An 11,539-nucleotide genomic window follows, 5' to 3' on the forward strand; every position below is an offset into this window, starting at 1 on the left:
GAGGGTCACACTTGTAGTTGCAAGCCTATTGTCGGACATGCAACTCCCCTCCTCTCCTATCGCCCATTTATAAAAAAATGTCAGTTGCAGCCGGTTGTGTAGGCATGCGGTTGCAATCGAGGGCAACACTTGAAGTTGCAAACCTACTGTCACACATGCAATTGTAGTCGAGTTGAAAATGAGCGCTACCGACTCCTCCAAAAAAAAGTGCTACTGAACAGATATAAGGAATAACAAAAAAATTTAAAAAAAACTAGAATTATCAAGAAACAAATAGGAAGACAAAATATAACAAAAAATTAATGAGACAAATGCACAAAAAAGATGAAGGAAAATAAAAAATAAAATCAAAGATATACAAAAGAATAAATGAAAAAGAAAACAAACAAAAAATAAAAATTACAACCCCACAAAATAAAGCTCACAACGAAAAAAATGCCAACCCTGTCCAACGCACAGGGCAAACACCAACCACGACACGAAAACAAACAGACGCAGCCCAATCCCGATCTTCATTCATGGGCCATTTCCATTAAACATCAGTGTTGAACGGATCTTAAAGCAGCAAAAAAATCGAACGGACAGGGGCGTCGAGATTTAGCAGCGCCCTAACGAAAATATGTCATGCATCCGATCGAAACAGTGGTACCGTGCAGGGCGGGGTACGGGTAGGAACAAATATGTCATGCTCCACAGATTCCGTTTGTGATGCACCCGTTCACACCCACCACGTGCACGCTGCAGTCACGGAGTGGACAGCAGAGTGATCCGACGAGCCAACTTCCCGCAGATAAGTCTCGCCGCGAACCTACAAATACCGCCACGCTCCACCCAGTCACACACCGACAATCTACAAGCGACAAGCACCAGCACCACGGCTCGACTCAACCAGCCACACGCCGTCACACCGATCATGGAGCCCGGCCGCGAGCCCACCGGCACGATCGTCTTCGCCTCCGTCGGGGTCACCAGCTTCGGCTTCGACGTCTTCTCTGTCGCCGCCCCGCAGACTCCCGAGAGCGCGTCCGCAGCGGGGCTGGCGGAGCTCCGCCACACGGACGGCGTGTCCGTCAACTTCAACGCCCAGTTCGCGGACGACGGCGGCGAGGAGGTGGCCTTCGTGTCCGAGCGGACCGGCTCGGCGGGCCTGTTCCTGTGCCGCCCCGGGTCCGAGCGCGCCGTGCCGCTGCCGGCCGTCGAGGGGAGCCTGTTCCACGACCGCCCCACCGTGAGGGGCGGCCGGCTGTACTTCGTCTCCGCGCACGAGAAGCCGGCCGCGTGGTTCAGGAGCTGGGCGGCGGTGTACGCGACGGACCTGGCAAGCAAGGGCACGGTGCGGGTCACGCCGCAGGGCGTGGCAGACATGAGCCCCGCCTTGTCCGCGTCCGGCCAGCTCCTCGCCGTCGCCTCGTACGGCGAGAGGCCGTGGGCGTTCGATTTCCACGAGCTCGAGACGGAGGTCGCCGTCTTCCGTGCCGCCGACCCCGCCCGCCGCGTCGTCGTCGCTGCTCGGGGCGGCTGGCCGACCTGGCACGGGGAGGGCACGGTGTTCTTCCACCGTATCGCCGATGACGGCTGGTGGAGCGTTTTCCGGGTGGACATCTCGCCGGAGACTCGACAGCCCCGCGGCGCCGAGACGCGCGTGACGCCGCCGGGCGTGCACTGCTTCACCCCTGCCGCCGCGGGCAGTGGCTGCCGTTGGATTGCCGTGGCGACGCGGCGGAAGGGGCGGGGGCACCGCCACATTGAGCTGTTCGACCTCGAGACGGAGCAATTCACCTCGGTTACCTCTCTCCTCAACCCGGAGCTGCACCACTACAACCCATTCTTCTCGCCGTCCGGCGAGCGCCTCGGGTACCACCGCTTCCGCGGCGCGGGCGCGCCGGGCGACTCGCTGATCCCGTACCTGCAGCCGGTGCGCAGCCCGGTGAGCTCCATCCGCATGCTCCGCGTGCACGGCTCCTTCCCGTCCTTCTCGCCGGACGCGAAGTACTTGGCCCTCAACGGCGACTTCTTCAAGTCCCCCGGCGTGACGATCCTCCGCGCCGACGGCTCCAAGCGATGGGTGCTCGCCAAGCAGCCCAACCTGTTCTACACCTCGTGGAGCCCCAGCGAGAGCGGGGTGGTGTTCACCTCCGCTGGCCCAATCTTCGAGACCCCGAAAGCGACGGTCCGGGTGGCGCGCATCGAGTTCGACACGAGCGACCTCACCGACGACCGCGGCGACGTCGACGTGGCCGTGAAAGAGCTGACCCGGCCGGAGGCAGGCAACGACGCGTTCCCGGCGGTGTCGCCGTGCGGGCGGTGGGTGGTGTTCCGGTCCGGCCGGTCGGGCCACAAGAACCTCTACATCGTCGACGCGGCGCGCGGGGAGGAGACGATACGGAGGGTCACCGAGGGCGAGTGGATCGACACGATGCCGAGCTGGTCGCCGGACGGGAAGCTGATCGCGTTCTCCTCCAACCGGCACGAGCCGGCCAACGCCGCCGTGTTCAGCATCTACCTGATGCGGCCGGACGGGACAGGGCTGCGGCGGGTGCACGTGGCCGGGCCGCCGGGGAGCGCGGAGGCGGACAAGGAGCGGATCAACCACGTGTGCTTCAGCCCGGACGGCGAGTGGCTGCTCTTCACGGCCAACCTGGGCGGCGTCATGGCCGAGCCCATCTCGGGACCGAACCAGTTCCAGCCGTACGGCGACCTGTACGTGTGCCGGCTCGACGGCTCCGGTGTGCTCAGGCTCACCAGCAACGCCTACGAGAACGGCACGCCGATGTGGGGGCCGGCGCTGGGCGTGGAGTCGCTGTCGCTGGGCGCTCCCGCCGCGGACGATTCGCTGGGCGAGTTCGACGAGCCGCTTTGGCTCAGCTGCGACGTGTGAGGGGCAGGGATGGTCGTCGATTGATGGGTGCAGCCACGGCGGTTTCGGGTGGCTTCGGTCGATAATAATTTAATAGTGGTGCGAATGATCCTCATTCTGGTTGATGGTGTTGTCAGACGTTTTGTATTGTTGCTAAGTAATAAAACCAAGTGCTTGTGTGGAATCCACTATGTGTTGTCAGCTAAAGTAGTGACACTGATAAGGGTCGACGTATGTACTTCTGCCTGAAGACTCGGTCGGACCACGAGTTTTTCTCGTCTTTCTCCTAAAGCCGATGCAGAATTTGTTGGTCGGCATGTAACCATCGATCAATGTTAAGAGTAGTTATTATGGTATACGACTTCTAGTCCAAATCAGTTTTGTACCCCTATCCCAAGTCGGTTTGTACCCTTTTATATACTTTGTATGCCGCACCAAATCATCAACAAGCAACAGTTTTATTCAGCTTTCATGGTATCAGATACCGGTCCTAGGGTTTAGGGTATGGCTCTGCCAACGCCACCATCGCCGCCGCCGCCCGGCTACTTCGAGCGCCGGGCCGCACTCATCGCCAAGGCTGCCAACGCCGCGGCCGCTTCTCTCTCGGCCCTCACCATAGCTCCACAAAACTACCCTGCACCCATCCTCGCCGCACCAATATCTCTTGCTGACACAATCTCCGACGTCTGCCCCTACATCCCCATAGTTCTTGATCTCGCCGCCCACAACTACTACCATTGGAGACATCTCTTCGATCTCCACCTCGGCCGCTGCAACCTGCGCTCGCATGTCGCCGCCAACTGTCTTCCCCGCCCCGACGATCCGCAATGGTTGAAAGACGATCTCGCGATCGTCCAGTGGTTCTACACCCGCATCACCACCGAGATCTTCAACATGCTCGATCACGACGGCGCCACCGCTGCCAACATCTGGCACTCCCTCCGTCAGCTCTTCCAAAGCAACACCGACGCTCGGAAAAACGCTCTCCACACCGAGCTTCGCAATATGGTGCAAGGAGACGCCCCGGTGAACCTGTTCTGCCAGCGCGTTAAGACCATTGGTGATGAGCTCCGCGAACTCGGCGATACAGTTAGCGACTCACAGCTAATCAATATCGTCGTCGTCGGCCTCAGCGAAGACTTTGACAAGCAAGCCTCGTTCATACCGATGATACGGCCCCCTCCTACCTTCGCTGAAGTTCGTTCCTTGCTACAACTCGCGGCGGAAGCACAAACTCGCAAGGACTCTCGCCCCAAGGTCTTTCATGCTGCGGCTCATCCTCCTCTGTCGTCTACACCAGCGCCGCCTTCCAGGCCGGCTCCTGCCGCCGGGCCGTCCGCATCGTCATCTGTTCAACCGCCCCTAGGCTGGCGTCCTAGCCCGAACTACCGCGGCAAAAACCCTATCTACAGGCCGCCGTCGACTCGTTCGGTTCCGCCTACGACATCACCAGCACCGAGTCCTGCACCACCCACCAGTGCTCCATCTTCGGTTGCATGGCGGCCTCCTCATGATCCTTGGACGGGGCTTGTTCAAGCATGGCACATGCCCTGGTCCGCTCCATCCACCCTCGGTGCTCCGCCGGCATACTCAGGTGCCTGGCAACCCGGCCTTCGGCCGCCTACTGGTGCTCCCGGGGTTCTCAACCCCGACAGCCGGCCAATGCCTATCACGCCGCCCCGACGTATGCTCCTTATGGTCATTACAGCACCGACGGCGGCGCCTACTACACATCTCAGCCGGCCCTGCTCCCGACGCCACCCCCACCACAGCCGGCCAATGCCTACTACACTCCCCAGCCGGCACTGCTTCCGACGCCACCCTCACCTGCGACACCGAGCTGGGATCAAGCTGCCTTTCTCTAGGCCATGAATAACTTTGCTGCACAAGGAAACTCAGGTACGGATTGGATCTTTGATTCAGGGGCCTCTAGTCATATGTCTGCATCTAGTAATTGGTTATCTTCTTGCACTAAATCTCCTTTCCCGTCCATTATCCTTGGAGATGGATCATCTATTCTATATATTGTGTTGGTCAGGCTCAACTTCCCTCTTCCACCAAACCTCTTTTACTTCGCGATGTTCTAGTTGCACCCGCCCTCATTAAAAATCTTATCTCTGTTCGCCAATTTACTTGCGACAATCTAGTTTCGGCTGAATTTGACCCTTTTGGTTTATCTGTAAAGGATTACCTGACCAAGGCCGAGATCGCTCGCTTCAATAGCTCCGGTGATCTTTATTCTCTTAATGGAGTTCCTGCCGCCACCCCTCCAACATCCATGCTGGCCTCCGTCGATCTCTGGCATCGTCGCTTGGCCATCCCAACCCCGCCGTCTTAGCTTCTATGCTTAGTGAATTTACCATACCATGTAATAGGGACTCTCATAATTCTGTGTTTTGCGAGTCTTGTCAATTAGGCAAACATGTGCGTCTTTCCTTTAGTTCCTCTAGTTCTTGTAGCACTTATCCCTTTGAATTAATACATTGTGATTTATGGACCTCTCCCATTGCAAGTGTTTCGGGTTTTAAATACTACCTTGTTATCCTAGATGATTTCACCCACTTTGTCTGGACTTTTCCTCTACGCAACAAATCCGAGGTCCATTCTCTTTTCCTTAATTTTCAACGCTATGTGTCTGTTCACTTCTTCCTCCCAATTCGCTTTATCCAATGTGACAATGGTCGCGAGTTTGATAACATTAAAAATCGTACTTTCTTCTTACAACATGGCATCCTGCTTAGGTTCTCATGTCCCTACACCTCCCCTCAAAATGGTAAAGCAGAACGCTCTCTTCGCACCCTCAATGATATAGTTCGCACTCTCCTCATTCAATCATCTATGCCTCCCAAGTTTTGGGCTGAAGCCCTACACATGGCCACCTTCCTTCTAAATATTCGACCTTCTAAAACTAAACCCAACACTACTCCCTATTATTCCCTCTTTCTTTCCCACCCCGACTACTCCGCGGTTCGTGTTTTCGGCTGTCTCTGTTTTCCCAATGCCTACGCCACTTCTGCAAATAAATTGTCACCACGCTCTATCCCATGTGCTTTTCTCGGCTTCTCTGACGAGCACAAAGGCTATCGCTGTCTCGACCTTCACACCGGACACGTTCATGTCTCTCGTCATGTCACGTTTGCTGAGCACATTTTTTCTTTCTCACAACACACTACTACACCATCCAACACCCCTAGCTCCGCAAACACCCCCTCTCCCCGTCCTTTCCAACTATATACTCCCCTACCTGCCGAACACAACTTATCACCACCACCATTAACACCCACCATAGCCAATCCCAACCATACACTCACCCCACCCGAGACGTCCCCAACACCCCCGACCCCTGCTCCCTCCCCAACACCCCCGGCCCCTACTCCAACTCCACCACCCAGCCCTACTCCTTCGTCTGACTCTTCCGCTGCGCCGGACTCACCGGTACCCACCTTACCCCCTCGTGCTATTCCTACAGAAGCCCCGATTAATGATCATCGCATGCGTACTAGGGCCAAATCAGGATTTCATCAACCCCAAGACCGCCTAAACCTTCATACCTCCGTATCTCTCACTTCTCTTCCAAAGAATTACAAAACTGCTCTACTTGATCCCAATTGGGCCGCTGCCATGCAAGAAGAATATAATGCTTTACTTCAAAACAACACCTGGCAACTTGTTCCTCGTCCTCCCAATACAAATATTGTTTCTGGCAAATGGATTTTTCGCCAAAAGTTCCACTCCGATGGGAGCCTCTCACGATATAAAGCCAGGTGGGTTTGTCGTGGCTTTTCTCAGCAACAAGGAATTAATTACGAAGAAACCTTCTCTCCTGTTGTTAAACCTAGCACCATTCGCACCGTTCTTAGTGTTGCTGTCTCCTCTTCATGGCCCATTCACCAACTTGATGTTAAAAATGCTTTCCTCCATGGTTCCCTTCAAGAAACTGTCTACTGCCAGCAACCTCTGGGTTTTGAAAATCCATCCTTTCCAACTCATGTATCTCTTCTTCAGAAATCTCTCTACGGTCTTAAACAGGCCCCACGAGCTTGGTTTCAACGCTTCTCCTCCTTCATTCAAACAATAGGCTTCACACCATCTCTCTCCGACACCTCTCTTTTTGTGTATCATCAAACTTCTGACACTGCCTATTTACTTCTCTATGTAGATGATATCATTCTTACCGCCTCCTCTCAAAAGTTCTTAGATCATATTGTCTCTCTTCTTAGATCTGAATTTTCTATGACTGACCTAGGACTCCTTCATCATTTCTTAGGCATTGCTGTTGTTCGAGATTCCTCCAGCCTTTTTCTTTCCCAACGCCAGTATATTCTTGATCTTCTTAATCGTGTTGGTATGCTTGACTGTCAATCATCTCGCACTCCTGTCGATACTAGTTTTAAACTTTCGTCTACCGGTGAACCCTTTTCCGATCCTACTCTCTATCGTAGCCTAACAGGTGCTCTCCAATATCTCACCATTACTCGTCCTGAAATCTCTTTTGCTGTTCAACAAGCATGTCTCTATATGCATGATCCCCGGGTTCCTCACTATAATCATGTTAAACGCATTCTTCGGTATTTAAAAGGAACTCTCAATCATGGTCTCCACCTCAATAATTCTTCTCCAAACTCGCTTACCGCATACTCTGATGCAGACTGGGCTGGTTGTCCTGACACTCGAAGGTCCACTTCCGGTTTTTGTGTTTTTCTTGGTAACAATTTGATTTCTTGGTCTTCGAAAAGACAGGTTACAGTCTCACGTTCGTCGGCCGAGGCTGAGTATCGTGCTGTGGCACATGCCGTTGCAGATACAATCTGGATTCAGCAGTTACTCTCCGAGCTACACAGGCCTATTGAGCAGGCCACTATTGTCTACTGTGACAACATATCAGCAGTCTACATGACCAGCAATCCAGTTCAACACCGACGCACAAAGCATATTGAGATTGATATTCATTTTGTTCGTGAAAAGGTTGCTCTTGGTCAGGTTCGGGTGCTTCATGTTCCCTCTACGGCACAGTTTGCTGACATTTTCACCAAGGCACTGCCTACTAAGCCGTTTCAAGATATCTGTTTCAGTCTCAACGTCGTCGAGCCTGCCGTTGATACTGCGAGGGGATGTTAGAGTAGTCTTTATGGTATACGACTTCTAGTCCAAGTCAGTTTTGTACCCCTACCCCAAGTCGGTTTGTACCCTCTTATATACTCTTGTATGCCGCACCAAATCATCAACAAGCAACAGTTTTATTCAGCTTTCAATCAAGAACGTCTGTCTTGGTCATTATTCTCCTGAACATTATTTTCGGGGAGGGCCTAAAACTCATCAAGATGAGATATCATCAAACGGAATTGCTATTTTTGGGATGGGCCTAAAACTCATCAAAATGAGATACTATCAAATGGAATTGCTATTTCACGTAAATAGTTACCTCACATCTAATCCTGGAACCATAGGATTAAATTTGTGAAAAGATGAAAGCAAATGATCGAACAATCTTTCTCAATGTTCGAAGACCGGGTATTTATACCCTTATTACAAGGCAGTTAGAATTACAATGTCGGTAACTACAACCGACTGAAGCATTGATTATTAGGATTAAATTAATCCTTAACAAAATTTACTAGAGTATGAGATTGTGCAACAACGCTCATTTATTTTCTGATGAGTTGTCAACTTGTCGCTTGTTGTTGTCCCGTGTTTTTTATTTCTTGATCGTGTGTGCTGAGTTGTCTTTCTTGGATCAGACCCAATAGCGAAAATAATTTCTTTCTTTCTATTCATTTTTATGTGCCGGGTTGCGTGTGCGTTTGTCATTGTCTTATTATTATTATTATTATTATTATTATTATTATTATTATTACTATTATTATTATTATTATTGTTTTCTTTGTCCATTTATGCAGATTATCCTAGTGCGATTGGCAATTTTTGTTCAAGTGTGTGTGTCCATACCTGCATATTTTATTATTTTTGTTTGCATATGTCTCTATACAAGCAAAGTAAAATTTTCTCAAGCATCCTTTGTGCCATAGAAGATTTCATGCATGTTAGTGTTGTATTTCAAGTCTTTTTAGGTAGCAGAGCAATCTTTTTTGTGTGTGTGTTTGTATGAATATAAAATAGCAAGGCCCAATTCTTTTGCTCGGAAACTAACAATTAGATTTATTCTTTTTATGTCTAATTTTGTTCGTGTAAGCAAATGTTCAAGTAGAATGAATCCGATGATGAAACTTTGTGAGAATAAAATTGCACTTTTCTTGTTTTTTATCCCAGTAGAGTGCGTGAATGTTTTCGTTTATTTTAATATTTGTTGTTCTTCTCCTTCTCATTTTTCTTATTCCCGATTTTCTATTCATGATAATTTTAGCACCTCAACACTTTTTGAAGTGTGCGAACACTTATTAAAATTCATGAATTTTAAATTGTGAACACACTATTGAATTCATGATTTTTTAAAATATTACATAAAAATTTAGAAAATATTTGAACAGTTTCAAATTGGATTTGCTAAATCAGAGGTTTTAAAAATGTCTCATTCAAGTTGTGGTTCGTCCGATCTATTTGTTGCAATCTTTGTGCAAACTTAATCCCATTTTTTTTGCCACGTGCGCCTCGCGTCATCGTGTGGTATAGTTTGTTGGTCTATTTGTCAGGCCCATTTATTGTTCGATCTCTATTATGTTTCCTCCTAGCCTTTTCATGAGTGTTTTTGTCATTTGAATTGGTCAGCTATCTAGAAGCGAAAGAGACAGGGTTCTTCATTCGCAATTGGGGTTGATCTTTTTTTCCCAGTTGCAATCCCACCGTCGACTTGCAACCGAGCCCTGACAGTTTTTGTTCCAGTTGCAAGTCTATCTTTGACTCGTGACTGTGACCTAGACTTTTTTTGTCCCAGTTGCATGTCCACCCTCGACTCGCAACTGTGGCCCAACCTTTTTGTCCTAATTGCAAGTTCACCCTCGACTCGCAACTGGGCACGAATCTTTTAAGTCCCAATTGCAATTCCATCCTCGACTCGCAACTGGGGACCAACCTTTTTTTGTCCCAGTTGCAATCCCACCCTCAACTCGCAACTGGGCCCGACATTTTTTGTCCCAGTTGCATGTCCACCCTGGACTCACAACTGGGGCCCGAATTTTTTTATCCCAGTTGCAAGTCCACCATCGATTCGCCACTGAGGCCCAACATTTTTTCCTAGTTGTAAGTTCACCCTTGAATCGCCATCGGGGCCCGACCTTATTTTAGTACCAATTGCAACTCCATTCTCAACTTACAATAGGGGCATGTCCTTTTTTGTCCTAGTTGCAAGTCCACCATTGACTCGCAACTAGGGCCTGACCTTTTTTTGTCCAAGTTGATAATCCAACCTCGACTCACAACTGGGGTCAACCTTTTTTGCCCCAGTTGCAAGTACACCGTCGACTCACAACTAGACCCAACCCTTTTTCCCCAGTTGCAAGTTCACCCTCGACTCGCAACCAGGGTCTGATCATTTTTAGAACCAATTGTAAGTCGATAGTTAACTCGCAACTGAGGCCTAACCTTTTCTGTGCCAGTTGCAAGTCCACCATCGACTCGCAACTTGGGCCCGCCCTTTTTTTGTCCAAGTTACAAGTCCATCTATGACTCGCAACTGAGGCGCGACCTTTTTTTGTCCTAGTTGCAAGTCCACCCTTGACTCGCAATTGGGGCTCATCCTTTTTTCCAGTTGCAAGTCCACACTCGATTCACAACTAGGGTCTGGCCTTTTTTTGTCCCAGTTAATCCCACCCTCGACTTGCAACTCATGTCCGACCTTTTTGTGTCCCAGTTGCAAGTCCATCCTCAACTCGCAACTGGGGCCGACCTTTTTTTGTCCCGTAAGTCCACCCTCGACTCGCAACTGAGGTCCGACCTTTTTTTGTCCGAGTTGCAATCCCACCCTCGATTCACAATTGGGCCCCATCATTTTTTTGTCCTAGTTGCAAGTCAATGGTGGACTCGCAACTAGGGTTTTGTCCCAGTTGCAAGTTCGCCCGCGGCTCGCAACTGTGGCCTGATTTTTTTAGTCCCATATGCAAGTCCACCCTCGACTCGCAACTTTAGTCTGACAAATTTATGAAAAATTTCTAATTTCATGACTGTTTTTTCAAATTCTCGTGCAATTTTTAATTGCATGAACATTTTTTATCTGCTATTTTTTCAATTCTTTATTATCTTTAAAAATTCATGAAGAACTTTTAGAATTTTGTCAATAATTTTATGTGTTCATGAAGATTCTTTAATTTATGAACATTAAATTTACACTTTTCGTATTTATGAAAAGCTAGGACATTACGCTGGGGAAGGCAAAGAAAAACGAAACAAACCACATGCCAAAAACAACCAAACAAACATACTAGAAATGGTTTTAAAAGCCGGTTGCGCTGGGGAAGATCAAGAAAGACGGGAAAGAACCCACGAGCTGAAAAAAGCAAAAAATCTAATGAAAACAAAAGTAGTAATTTTACAACTGAGAGCGTGTTTGTCTCTAAATGGTATTTTGGTGTGATGACAATGTGATTAATGGAACTAATTACGGTTGTTAAGATTTATCTCAGGCCATGGTACCCCGAATATTTATTGTGGAGATTGTTGACCCCCTCCCCCCCACACCCACACACTTCAAAAGATCAAATGTATTATTTTCTGATGACTCAAAGCTTTTGT

The 11,539-nt window shown here is 49.6% G+C and overlaps 1 protein-coding gene across 1 annotated transcript; it reads left to right on the forward strand.

Annotated features, from left to right (window-relative positions):
* Nucleotides 1-817: 817 nt before the first annotated feature.
* LOC123051922 (tol-Pal system protein TolB) lies at nucleotides 818-3,041 on the forward strand. Its single transcript, XM_044474923.1, has one exon. The coding sequence runs from the start codon at nucleotides 914-916 to the stop codon at nucleotides 2,876-2,878; it is 1,965 nt and encodes a 654-aa protein (XP_044330858.1). The 5' UTR covers nucleotides 818-913; the 3' UTR covers nucleotides 2,879-3,041.
* The last annotated feature ends 8,498 nt before the right edge of the window (nucleotides 3,042-11,539 follow it).

The sequence above is a fragment of the Triticum aestivum genome, chromosome 2D, assembly GCF_018294505.1.
Source record: "Triticum aestivum cultivar Chinese Spring chromosome 2D, IWGSC CS RefSeq v2.1, whole genome shotgun sequence".
In the NCBI taxonomy this organism is placed as follows: domain Eukaryota; kingdom Viridiplantae; phylum Streptophyta; class Magnoliopsida; order Poales; family Poaceae; genus Triticum; species Triticum aestivum.

Coding starts and splice junctions, on each gene's coding strand:
- LOC123051922 (XM_044474923.1), top strand. CDS start 914: ATGGAGCCCGGCCGCGAGCCCACCGGCACGATCGTCTTCGCCTCCGTC.